Consider the following 13727-nt stretch of genomic DNA (forward strand, 5'->3'; position numbering starts at 1 on the left):
TACAACAGTAGAATAAGCCCAGGGCAAAATAACATAAAAGGGATTAGTCTGAAATAGTCACCTTTTCAGGTGCTCCGAGTTTGATTCTTCTGCAGTTACTTACAGGGGCCGTGTCAGAGGCTCTATTTGTAAGCAACAATATTCTGTTAGTGGGAAAGGCTGGTGGAAATCAGAAAGTGCTACATTAGATTCGCCCTGCTTACGTTTAAAAAAATAGAAAAAAAATTTGAGGTTATTTACAATATGGTCATTTATTGAAGCAGATTTTTCTGTTTGCTTGGGCTTGGGTTTTGTTTGGATTTTGTGGGGGTTTTGTGGTTTTTTGTTTGTTTGGTTGGGTTTTTTTGGTTGGTTGGTTTGTTTTGGTTTGGGTTTTGTTTTTTTAATCCAGGTGTTAGTACGCTTTAAATTTCACATCTTGGTGCTTTTCTTAACTGCTAGGGTTAGTGACATACATACATACCTACAAATACAAGAGACAAGTCTGGATTGGGAGCTCCGTGCAGTACGAGAAGCACCGGTTGTAGAATCCACCCCAGGGAAAAGAGCAGGTAACGCTCCGCGGGGGGGTGCGTGTACGTGTATTATATTTTTTTTTTTTTTAATTTTACTTTCTCCGTCGTTTTGTCCTCAAACGGCCCCAGCCGGGGGCGGCAGGCAGATTACGATACCCCCGGAGCAGCGAGGCCGAGGATGCGGGAGGCGGCGGCGGGAGCGCGTCCCTCCCACCGCCCCGGGGCGCGGCCTCGCCGGCGCAGCCGCCCCGCCCGCACCCGCGCACGATGGAGCGCAGGGTCGCCCGAGAGTTCCGCCACAAGGTAAGGCAGCGGGGACGGCCGGGGTCGCCCCCCCGAGGCCAGCGGAGGCTGCGTGCAGAGCAGCCCCCCCTGGCCCGGGAGCGGCTCCCGGCACCGGGGCGGGCTGGCGGCGCTGCCGGAGGGAGTGGCGGGGAAGGGAGAAGTTCGGGGGACTTTGCGCGGAAAAGCGGGCGGCAGCCGCCTGTGAGAGGATAGTTAAAACCCCTAAAAAGGGAGGGAGAGAAAGGAAGAGCGTTTCCCAGCGCAGGAGCTTTTCCGGAGCTTGACTGAATGTGTTATGTTAATACCACGTCGCGCCCGGTCCAGCTCAGGGCAAGGCAGCAGCCCAGGTGCTGAAGTCCAGGCGCTGGCAGTGCCCATCCCAGCCCTGCGAGCACCCAGTTCCACCTTAACGTTCCCCAGTGCAATTGTGCATGTGCAGTCATGTGCAAATGCATTTGATACATGGAGCTACTCGGTCTGCCTGGCACGTCATTTTGTCATTTACCCAGTTAAATAAGTGCTCAGCAGAGCACAAAATTGTATGAGCAAAGGAAGCTCAAAAAGCTCTAATTAAGGAAAGGAGGAGGAAAATAGTTTGCATGTTTAAGAGATGTTTTTTGCGAAGCCATTTAGGACTCTCTCAGATTAAAATTTTTATTACTGCTTTGGGGGGTTGGGGTTTTGTTTGTTTGGGTTTTTTTGTTTGTTTGCTTGTTTTTATGAAAGAGGTTATAGTTGGTCTCGTTTGGTTTTTTTGTTTGAGTTTTCTTTTAGTCAGCTAGAAAACACAATTTCTTCAAAGTAACGTAATGTTATGTAGAAGTATCTGTCACCTGGTAATAAAGCATTAACTAAGAGATTGTTAGGTTGAAGTAGAGGGAATGCAAAAAACACTTTTACATCAAACTGAAGTTCAAAACCGTTAAGGACTGTAGCCATCTACCACATTATTTCTGCCTTGCTACCTATTACTGTATAACTCAGCAGTGGGTTGTGCAATGTATCTATACAGACTCTGTTTTCTAGGCAGATGGTTACCAGCTTGAACTTTAAACCTTTTCCCTTTCATTGGTGCTATAATTCATACATCATTCAAGTCCCACCCCGATAACGTAAGATGTATTTTCAGCTTTACTGCAAATAGGTAGGATGCAGATATAAGTGGAAACTTTATCTTAGTTAGAGGATACTGTAACAGATCTTTTCTTTAAATTAATTTGTATCATCCTGCTTCTAGTGGCCTCTGTTGCATCCAAAGGCTTGAATGCTTGCTTTTTCTATGACAAACCAGTAAAAATGTTCTGCCATAGGATCTGAATTTTCTTTGTCATTTTCTTTTTTCTTTTTCTTAGAAATTTTAATCAGTTTTCCCTATCAACGAAGTACCAGTGTAAAGTATGTAAGATATCCAAATATATTGACCAGCTCTTTCCTTTCTTTCAATAGTTTTTCAGTGTCTGTGTAGCTTAAATAGAAATGTATATTATTCTTTGAAAGCTGACAGATTATGCTTGTTCTACAGTAGTGCATTGTAATCTGAACTTTTTCCACACCAAAAAGTGCTTTTTACTCCCCACAACTTCTATTTTACTGAATAAACTTATGTAGACTTGTTGACAGATTCAATTTTTCTTTTTTATGTAAGTGCAGGTTTTGTGAACACTTCCTATTAATTTTTATGAAAAACAGTGCACATTCTGCAGTAATGCGTCAACAACTATTTATGTTCTAGGATTTTAAATAATTCTACTACAGTGAGGACTATTTAAATAATCACAGAAAGGCTGAGTTTGGAAGGGACCTCTGGAGGTCATGTGCTCCAACCCCATGCTCAAACACAGCCACCAGGAGCAGATTGCCCAGGGCTGTGTCCAGATGGGGTTTTTTTAATATCCTTGGTTTAAAAGGTGTGAAAATACCTATCCCGTGCCTCCACAGTTATTTTCTTCTGAAATAGAGATATACTGAAATATTTCTGTGATCCAAGTTATACCATGTCACCACTGTATTTTTTTTTTTTTTGAAGATGGGGCCCATGATTTTTTAGGATTTATGAAATTTGAGTCAGATTTTAGAAGCTGATGATAAGCCTAGGTAAAGCATATGTCTACAGTAAGTTTCTATCCCAAAGAATTTAAGAATTAGGAAAATGGTAAGAGATGCAGGTGGCTATGATGCAGTGATGGTGGAATAGAGGGCAGTGGGAGAAGAATGACTCATGTGGAGAGATGGCCCAGGAGGGTTAACCCAGCTGTAGCATTCTGAATATATAAGTCATTCGTGCATTTGTTTTTGTCCAGAGGATGAGGAAGTTGCTGATGCAGGGTGAGAAGTGCAGGAATCAAACAGCAAGACTGACCATTTTGTGAGAAGAAAGAGCAGAATTTAGATATGGATCTCCATTTCTGGAGAGGGAATGGGGACGTGTCCATCAGTTGGCATACCAGGAGAAAAATGGAATGTTGTTACTCCTTGCTTTTCCCATCAGGAGAAGAGATGGTGATGGTTTTGCCCTTAGCTGTGTAGGGTTGATGTGCTTAAACATTTAATATTCTTCGTGAGACACTGCTCATAAAGTACCTTAGCTAGCACTGGAAATTGAGTTCTGTATACCAGAGCCAAAACTGACTTATATGTTATATTTTTCCTGTTGGGGAAGTGAAAAATGGATGCTGGACTCAGTTTTACATGTATCACCTTGACTTGAGTCTGTGTACAGTATCGTGGCCCAGTCAGTTTTGATTACAACTGTTTCATTTCCTTTTAAGGCATACTTTATCCTCTATGTTTTGAAATTCACTGTGAATAAATTGGTTTGTTCACTAGTATTACTGTCAAGCAGTCTTGACCTGCATGTAGATTTTTGGCCTTTCGGTGTTTTGAAAGTTTTTTTCCAGAGGAGACAAGTAACAGAAAACCACCTGTATGTGAAGTCTTGCTGGCTTTAGAGAGCCAAGTGGGACAAAAGGAATGTAAAGCATGTATTGAGTTTAGAACATAATGCAAACCATTGGAAACCTAGAAAGAAAGTGCCTTTCTTTAAGTATGCAAATTGCTCCTCAGTCTTCACGTCACAGTAATATTAGCCTTTAGGTCAGATGTAAATTGTTTTCCTAAACATCAAGCTTCTTCAGATGTAAAACTACTGTGATGTGACCTCTTGCTGCAAATAAGATTAGTGGGGGTCTCACTATCACTGAATATAAATTGAACTCCTCATATAAGAATTTGGGGGTTTTTTTTGCTTTAATTTACTGTAATTATGCAAGAGCCAGCATAGTAACATGACACTGGTTTAAGTAAATGTACTATTGGTGGGGGAGGAAAGAATAACTAGCAAGTTCTATCAGTTAGGAGCTGGAGCAGAGAGGAACAGAGATGCAGCAGTTTGCATAATGTTATAAGTGAGATCCTGAAACTGGTGGTTTGGACAACAGAACATAAATTATATCAGTGTAGTGGTTTTATCTGTGACAGCATGTGCTACATTAATGAATGGCCCAAAAGGTTTCTGAAGACATTTATTCAACAGTACAGTGATTTTCAGGTAAGACAAATATTATAATATTGTAATGATATTACTGCTGCATAGATATATATCAGCATTTGCCACCTTGTCCAATTGTTGTAATACTAATTTCAGAAAGTCTTGTTATAAGTGTGACTTCGTGAGGTAATGCTCTGTTGCAAAAAGATATTTATCTTAAAAATAAGTCTTAAATAAGTCTTTCCTTGATGAAGTCCTTGCTCTATAGCTTAAGAATCTGCGAAACTCTCTTATGTTTAACATTTGTGGCTATTTAGTCAGAGATTTATGATAATGTCTTTGGGTTTTCAGGTTAATCTATTAATTGACAATGAAGCGGAGAAGGATTATCTTTATGATGTGCTGCGGATGTACCACCAGTAAGATCTAGTTTTTTATGTGTTTGTGTAGAATTTTACTAATATTTTTAAATTTAAAGAGTGAATATTCAAGATTTTAAGTTGTCTTTCTATATGCTACTAAAAAATTAGTCGAAGTAATAGTTTTTATCTTGTTTAATGACATCTTACGATTTCACAGTATAACCTGTAGGCACCTATAAAGTTACTTTGGTTTTTTGACTTGGTAGTTTTCTAAAAGAATTTGGTGGATTCATATGTGGGAGGTGTGTGGGGGGGAAGTACCTGGATGATAAAACTGTTCTTAGGAAACAAATAATGGTTACCTATTTGCTACAGAGGTTTCTGTTGATATTGCTTTGCAGAAATTTTTGCTAAGTATTCAGATAAAAAATTTGCAACTGTTTTTTCAGAAAGCTGAAAAAATTTTGTCTTGGACTCTGTTTATCATGTTTAATGACTGGCTTATTACAACACAGTGGTAAAAAACTGGTAAGGTGATAGGCCTATTATCAATCCTCTTGCTGAACTGATTTAAAGCACAGTTGCTTCAGACTTGTATCATTGCAAATTACATCAGTCTCTGATCCATTGTTTTTCAAAGAAGATGAGAATGTATTTTCCACTCATCATAGAGAAGTGGCTCTGATAGACACTGTTTCCATTCATATCGTAATTAATAGCATCTCAGCTGACTGAAATGTAGCCGTTTTCATCTGATGTTTGCCCTGAGCTATAGTTATGGGGGTATTCAGCTGCATATCTGATTCAGTTTCACTCAGGTCTGTCTAATTGCTTTTCCATTCATAAAGGCTGTTGTTTGGAAAGCTGGTTGATTCAGTAGCTCTGAATTATTTAAAATCTCCTTGCAGTTAGAAAATTAACAATGCATATAGCAACTTTTCTTTAATTTCCAAAATTGCAATGACTTGGGCAAAATTTTCAGTATGTCTGTGAGTGTACGTCTATGATGTGTCACTTTTTGGAAATACATGGTGAAATATTCCAGGGCAAAAATACATACAGTTGCTGTTGAAGACTTAATATATTCTTCATTATGAATACCATTTCCAGAAGTATTTGACCTCTAATCTGTAATACTGTATGCCAGGAAATGTAAATTATAAGAAAGGGAGCAGCAAATAATGCAGAATAAATTTAACTTGGTATTGTGTAGGAATAACTCCACTGAACCTTAGGGAGCTCCTCCACCTCTTGCAGCTGTACAACAAAGTATATTTTGTAGACGTATAACTATCACAGTGCTGACAGTTATCAGTAGGTTTTGTTTATTGGTTGATCGTCCTTCAAATTTGATTTGGAAAAAAAAATTAAAATTTAAGCCAAGTCTTTGCTCTAGCAATGGAGTATTGTGATTTTTTTTTTCCCCTGGATTGAAACAATTTTTCAGTCCCCTAAGTTCAGGAAAGAAAGGAGCCTGTAGCCTAGATTTACTTAAAAGGATTCCTAACTGGTAAGGAAACAAAAATCTAGTAGGCAGGTATATCTAATCTGGAAAATTATTTCTGAACAGTTCCATAAATCTTGTGGGGACTCTGAGAATGAAATTAAGGATGTCACCTATAAATGTGATGTGCATGATCTTAAAAGATAAAGTCAGCGTATAGAAGACTTCAGTTATTTTGGAGCAAGTAGTTGTTATTCTTCTTTACTTACAGAAGGCTTGCTTTCTGAGAGACAGTTTTGCTTTGGCTAAACCAATATCTGCATAAATAACTTTTTGAGTAGCTTGAAAGGACATGCAAATATTGAAGCCACATGTACAGTAACTTTTAAAACAATGCTTTGTGTTGTTTACCTGTGCTTGTTTTCTCACTGTGTTTTTGCAGATCTATGAATCTTCCGGTGCTTGTGGGGGACCTAAAACTCGTGATTAATGAGCCAAGCAGATTGCCTCTATTTGATGCTATCCGCCCACTTATCCCCTTAAAACACCAGGTGGAATATGATCAGCTGACACCCAAACGATCACGGTAAGAAAATGCAGAACAGTGCAGCTGACTTATATCAAGCAGGAAATAATGGGTTTCCAGGTAAGTTCAGAGTAAAATATTGGTTTAGTGTTGAGCTGGGCATAGTTATTTTACTGTTGATTTATTTGCTAGAAATACAACTACCTGAAATTGTCTGCCACCTGCTTTAATCTAGTAAAAGCAGGATAAAGGAGTAAAAAAAAATATTTTCTCGTTTTTCCTGCATTTGGTAATAAAAAAATTCTCATAGCTCTAGCCCTCTGGAAGCAGACACATTTAGTGGTTACAGATGTCTTTTTGTACGAATAATACTTGATGTCTTTAGCTAACACACATCCATCCAAACTTCAGTCAACTTGCTTTTTTAAATGCCTGAATCATATAGTAGGAAAAATAATGTCTAACTTCCGTATGAAGCATATTTGCCACAAGGTGTTACTCAGTTGAACAGTCAGGTATCTTCTGTTTTTGCAGAAAGCTGAAAGAGGTGAGATTGGATCGTTTGAATCCTGAAGGGCTTGGAATAAGTGTGAGAGGTGGACTGGAATTTGGCTGTGGCCTCTTCATCTCCCAGTTAGTTAAAGGAGGACAGGCAGACAATGCTGGACTTCAGGTAAGAGAATTATATTCATGTAATGTTAGGCACTAAGGATTGTTCTTTAACATTTAGAAGTTACTATTGCTAAGGAGCTCTTTGTCTCTTCTAATAAAATCCATAAGATATGTAAGTCAATGCCATAGCCAATACCATTATACAAGTGGTAACACTGTTCATTTCACCATTTTTAGTGATATGTAAACCTTTTTTTTTCCTTATTTGGGATATGATAATTTTTGAAGAGTAAAGATTTTTCTGGAATGTTTATACTTCATGAGTAGCAACAGTTAAATGTACGCAGATGGAAAGAAAGATCTCTAGGCTGTGTAAGAGTGGTTTACATTGCCAAATTCTGATTAAATGTAGAATAGATCTTATAAATACTAAAAGTGTTAGTTCCACTTTACACAGATATAATTTCTGTAATGGAATGTTTATTTGAAATCATGTATAAATTGTGGAGGTTTTGGTTTATGCAATAAAAGAAAGATGCTATTTTTAACTATTTCCAGTGTCCTTTGTACTGTATGGAATTGCACTTCTGTGATTACATTTTAGATACACAAACCTACCAACAAGGTTGGCGAAAATAATTATGTATAGAAACACTTTTTTTCTAAATCAGTACTTATGCAATTTGCATTCCTGAAGTTTTGAGTGTTTAGCTTCTCTTTGAATGTGGCATTGCTTAGTGAAGAGAGAAGTGAGCAATTGCTGTGGCAGATGTCTGCATCCTTCTATGACTTTGAATCTGATAAGGTGTATTAAAGGTCTGAGTTTGAGTGGAAGGACTAATTTTAATTTGTCGAGTCTGAATATTTACTGAAAGTATTGATGGTTAAGGATTATGTTTAATATTAGTACAAAATATATTAGGCTGGCATGACTCATTGCAGTTTAGTCCCATCTTCTGTCAGTCTGCTCTGGACTGATGCATGACTGGCTCCCTGGGTGCTTTAGAAACTCCTTTGTAGAACAAAACCATAAATTCTGTATGTAATTAGAACTGAGGGGGTGTTTTAGGACACGACAAACACTTTGCTGTATGTGTTGTCAGCCTACTTTTAAGCCTGGGATTTACCAACCAGTAACTCCAGAAAAGGGCATTAATGCACCGTCTCAGAGTTTGCACTGCACAAATTCATGGACCTCACCTACTATGTTAGACAGTGAGAATAGGAAGTATAGACAAGAGTTGTTCCTGGGTTGTGGTTAGCTCATCAGAGATATTCCAGCTGCATCCTTCTTCCATGCTAGAATACTGAGAAAAAGACAAAGACCAGTTGCTTGTATGACTTTTGAAAACATCTCCTGGAAAATACTGGAAGACATTAATGATGCTGAGCAATAAAGGACTTAATAGCCACTGTCTTAAATTGTCATGCTGATATGTACATCTTAATGCTGTTTTGCAGCTCTGCTTCTCAGCTTGTTTCAGGCTAATGTTTTGACACGGTCACTAGACAAAGAGTTAAGCTCAGTTGTGTTACTCTAAGGATGTCAGTTTTCCTGATTTCTCAGTACACAAAAAGGCTGTGACTGAGGTCATTGCACTACATGTTAGTGTCAATGAATGGGATTGTAAAGGATCTTAGGGCTGGGCTGTACAAGCTGTATTGCAACTCAGGACATGGTTAGAGTTTGCACGCATAGTAGGGACAATAAGGGGAAAGTATACTTGAGACTGACTGAATTTTTTAGGCTTAGATTATATGAATTAATATGAGCAGATGGTGCTTTGCAGCTCCTGCTTTGCAGCCTGATTTCTGTTTTTTGATATGTGGTGTTAAAGCTCAGCCTAAAGTGCCTGAATAATAGGCAGCACTAGGCACTTTCTGAACCTCACTGAATAACAAGACCTGACAGGCAGCCCATTGTTCTAAATTACTGTCTCACAGTAAAGCCAACTGCTTCTGAAATTTCACCTACCTGCTTTATTTAACTAAATCTCTACGCATTTTCTATCCTAAAAATGCTGTCTGAGAAAGGTATAATGATCTTCTATTATACTGTCAGTTTTACATCCTGCTGCTTTAAAAAAAAATCCAGTTAATTTTGCATGATTTCTCCTTGAAGTGCTTTCCAAGTTACATTGAAATGACTGAATAATCATGGAGGCTCACTGTGGCACTTGTAGTTTTGTCCCTTTTTTGACTACAGTTTCTCTAAAAGGCTGCAAGTGTTTTGTTCTTCCATGGAGAAATGTACTTCATTCTCCCCCCCCCGCTTTCTGATACTTATGTGTGTGGGGATTCTGGTGAATACAAAGAGATGGAGGTTGGTATGAGTGATGAAAGTTTCATCATATGAATGTTTCAAATGTGAAATTTGAAACAGTTGATATTATTATATAAACCCTTCAATTTTCTAGAAGCACTATATATTATATTTCTTATGTTAAAAGTTGCAAATAATAGGCATTTCTATTGGGAAAAGTTAGGTTTGCATCTTTTTATCTAAAAATTCTGTCATCTCCCTGTTTAATAGGGAAAGGAGAAACTGTGATATATAATACCAAAGTAATTGTTAGTGTTCTACTCTACTCAATCCTGCAGACTTTTGTCTCTACTGCTTCAAATTCATTAGACTGGTATACCAGTTCAAAAGTAACAAAATATATGAAAACAACTATTAATTACCCTAGTATTAGACAACTTTGTTCAGGAGAAGCTGTTCAAGTGTCCTAAAGAGAAGCAGTTTGTTTTGTGCCTATACATCTCCTATAGTTCAACCTACGTTGGGTTATTTCTAAAGCACCATCAGTAATTGTCAGTCAATAATACAAATATCATTAGGTTGAATGAAGAGTGCTGAGTTTCAGAAATTAAATGACAGTCTAGTAAAGAGGAGTATTAAAAATATCTGTATGGGGGAAGCTTGTTCCCATACTGGAGGGAAAAATAAAATATGCTCTTGTGTACATTTATAATTTTGTAAGTGTGTGCCTCTTAGGGAGATGATATAATACTAACAGATATGACTGGTTAGTGAATGATGACATCCTCAGAGCAGCACAAGTTCTGCTGATCCAGAAGCCCCATGATGGCACTGACATTTGCAGTCCTGAAACTGGGGTACTTCTGTGTGTTAGGGCATTACAGTTAAAAACATTGTTAGGTTATCCTTTTAAAGAGTTGAGTTTGTGCAAAGCCAGACTCCATGGTCTATTATAGCCTGCATGATGTGGAAGATGTGAGTAAATGAGGGATCTTGAACTAAACAAAAACCAAACAAAAAGAACCCCTCCCTCCAATACATAAGATCAAGAGAAAAGTTATACACAAAATTCCAGTACTTTTCCAAGTGACTAATCCAGAGAGAGGCCAGAGATGGGAGTGGAGAAAGTATTTTGAGCATTTTGTCACTAAGGAACTCTACCTTCCTTTGAAAAGCAGAGGTCACTTGCTTTCCTACTAGTGTAACCAGCAGAATCCTAAATAGGCTGAGAGTCTTTATGGTTTGTAGAGCTTATGAGTCTTTATACACAGTACCACAAGTCTGACTTGTCTCTGAGCCATTTTGCTTCCAGTTCTAATCCCAGTCCTAAAAACATGCTATTCACAGTGAGTTTCCTAAGTGTCAAGGGCAGTGAAACAGCTCTAGAGTAAATTTTTAGAACTGTAGAACATCCTAACTTGGAAGAGGCCCAAATGGATCATCGAAGTCCAGTTCCTGGCCCTGCACAGGACAGCCCCAAGAATCACACCATGTACCTGAGAGTGTTGTCCAAACACTTCTTTAGCTCTGGCAGGCTTGGGGCCATGACCATGTCCCTGGGGAGCCTGTTCCAGATAAACCCTCTTGGTTTTGGGGTGTGGAACTAGCTTAGAATTTAGTGGTGTATTTTCAGGAAAATGAGGACTGCAATTGCATGGCTACCAGGCTTGTGGGATGAATGGATGTGGTTTTGAACGTTTGGAACAAGTTGGTTGAGTGTTCTTTCATAGTGAGAGCTATCAGCTGTGCAACTCTAGACTGCAGATCCCATGTGCTTTTCCTTGTCAGATTCTGCATTTCTATTACAGTTTGAACGTTCAAAACCCTTCGTTACTGACCACTTTCTGCTCTTATTAGAGATAATTTTAAAAGTCTGGCTGGCTTAAAAACATTCAAACTCTTCAGAATGCAGGTCATTGCCCTGGGTGAGATTTTTTGGATGCCCAGCAGAGGGAGCGGATGTCCCACTGTCAGGGGCTGGAGTCAACAGTCCTCCTGTTTTGCCCCTGCCGTGAGTTCTCTCCTGCAGCACAGTCACATACTGTGTTTTCTGTGCTTTTGTAGCCTGCTGATGCTGTTTTGTGTCAGGTAAAAATCTTCATCTTCAGTGGAAAATGTGCTACATGAGCTATGATGGTAGATTGGATGTGTTGTTAATGTTTTGTGTAATATTGCAGAGCATGTGGCACTTCTCAGAAGAATTAGAAAAGCTTGTGAAACAAGTAAAGAAGATAAGTGGGTAGTTTATTGTTTTGTTGTTTATGGGGTTTTTTTTCAATTGAACAGATCACAGTAGGAAGATTCAGTAGTACTTATTACATATGAAAAAAGGCAGAAGGTGACAGCCCAATGTCCTGTCACGCAAGGGTAGACCTGTCACAGTGTGAGTTAATGTGACAATCTCTAAGACACAGGCTATATTGAGGAATTCCTACTCCCAGTTCCACTCATTCCTCTCACATAAATCTGGTGATGCAAATTTAGGCCTTCAGCACTGAGCTGTGCAGTGTCAAAGGAGGAATCTCCAACTATGGCCTTTTTCTTTTTCTTAAAACTGTTGCCAAGGTACAAGGAAGCTACCACCTAAACTGTGACTTCAAGTTTTTCAGTCACAGATACTCCCATCATCCTTGTGTGATGGAGAAAACAGTGGATACACTGTGTGATTTGGTCTGTACAGCCACAGTAGACCACTAAGACTGATGCCATTACCTCTGTCATTTCAGTGACAGTAAAGTTGGACTAGAAGTATCTGGCTCAAAAGAAAAAACCAAAACTGTTATGTTAAAAAAATAGGTCCTGGGGTTATCTAAGGTGGCACAGTCTTGACAAATGCATTAAAGATTACAATATTTATTGTAATACTCTCGTGAATTCTTTATGAAGTCCATTCTGTAAGCAGATAGCGGGGTTTGGGTTTTGCACAATGGCAATTTTTTTTGAGTGGTTAGGGCTGAACGAAACTTCTCATTTCTTCATGTTCCTGATGAGTCTCCTGTGCCTCTGGCATTCTGGAAGAGCCAGCTTTTCTGATCTTCTGCAGCAGCAGTTGAAAGTATGTTCACAACTGATCTTGGTACCAGGGACTGGTGCACTAGCAGTCCCAAAGCAAGCAGATGAAGGGGAGGTTCCCCCCAGATCAGAACTAGTATAGCCAGTCTTTATTCACTTTCATGAAGTGTGTTTTGATGAACCTGCCTCTTCCCCTAAACTTTTTAGTCAATAAAGATCTTCACTAAGACTGTAAAAATAGTAGTCTTAATTTGTAACATAAGGACCTTTTCCAGACCTAAAGTGAAAGCACAGAGCCTCGCAACAAAATAATTGTAGATATTTCTTTTTAACGAGCATGACAATGCATTCACCCAGATTTCTTGATTAAAATGAGTTGCTTTAGCTTTGCTGAAACTTGAAATCAGCCTGATGTAGATACCAGCATGGAAGACTTAAGCCTAAAAAGAAATTTGGGAGCTTGAAACTTGAGTCTTCAAATGGAACGTTTTAGGCAATCATTAACCAGCGGTAATGCTGCCATGAAAGCAGATGCATTTGTGAGGAGACACACAAAGTTTCATTGATTAAGAACAAAATCCTGTGCTGTTGACATTAATGAGAAAAGTCCCGTCAACTATCAGTGTGGCATTTTGATACATTTCACATAGTAAATATTCATAGTAGTTTAGAGGAAACGCTATGGGAGAGCAGTGAAGCCAAAGTATTTGACTTTGTCCTTGGAGAGATCAAAGTACAGAGGTATAAGAAGATACTGTTGGTGGTTTGTTAAAGTCGTTTCCTGGTAATTATTTGTATATCTTATTGTGCAGTGGATTGATTTGTGGTGCCTAGTGGAAGAAGTCGTGCTCTAGTTTTCATAGTGCCATGTCGCGTGGTTCATGTTAAGTAAAAGTCTTTGTTAGTAAAGGTCTAGCCAGGACCTGCATTTTTCAGTCTTATCTTGAGCAGCTCATAAGGTTCAACCTTAAATGGAGTGGGCAATGTTTCCATCACTGATTTCTTCTCAGCCTCCCTAGCTGAGGGAATCATTAGGCAGAATTTATAGAAACTTGGAAATTTCTAGTCTAGTCATCGTAGCATATCAAATTTGGATTTATACTAGAGGAAGGGAAACCTTTTGATTGTATTCTGATAAATAAAATTTGAAATTTTATAGAAGTGGCCACCCTGTCTATTCTACACGAGTAAATTGAACACTGCCAGGGAATGTTCTTGGGG

The 13727-nt window shown here is 38.8% G+C and overlaps 1 protein-coding gene across 3 annotated transcripts in view; it reads left to right on the forward strand.

Annotated features, from left to right (window-relative positions):
- The first annotated feature begins 747 nt into the window (after positions 1-747).
- USH1C (USH1 protein network component harmonin) overlaps positions 748-13727 on the forward strand; it is a 48776-nt gene continuing 35796 nt past the window's right edge. For all 3 annotated transcript variants that reach the window (XM_017813296.1, XM_017813312.1, XM_017813305.1), the window contains exons 1-4: positions 748-818; positions 4639-4706; positions 6536-6679; positions 7154-7292. In XM_017813296.1, the coding sequence (XP_017668785.1) occupies positions 783-818; positions 4639-4706; positions 6536-6679; positions 7154-7292 (387 nt within the window). In that variant the 5' untranslated portion in view covers positions 748-782. The remainder of the gene's footprint in view (positions 819-4638; positions 4707-6535; positions 6680-7153; positions 7293-13727) is intronic.

Source organism: Lepidothrix coronata, unplaced genomic scaffold (assembly GCF_001604755.1).
Source record: "Lepidothrix coronata isolate B3197 unplaced genomic scaffold, Lepidothrix_coronata-1.0 Scaffold1, whole genome shotgun sequence".
NCBI classification, from domain to species: domain Eukaryota; kingdom Metazoa; phylum Chordata; class Aves; order Passeriformes; family Pipridae; genus Lepidothrix; species Lepidothrix coronata.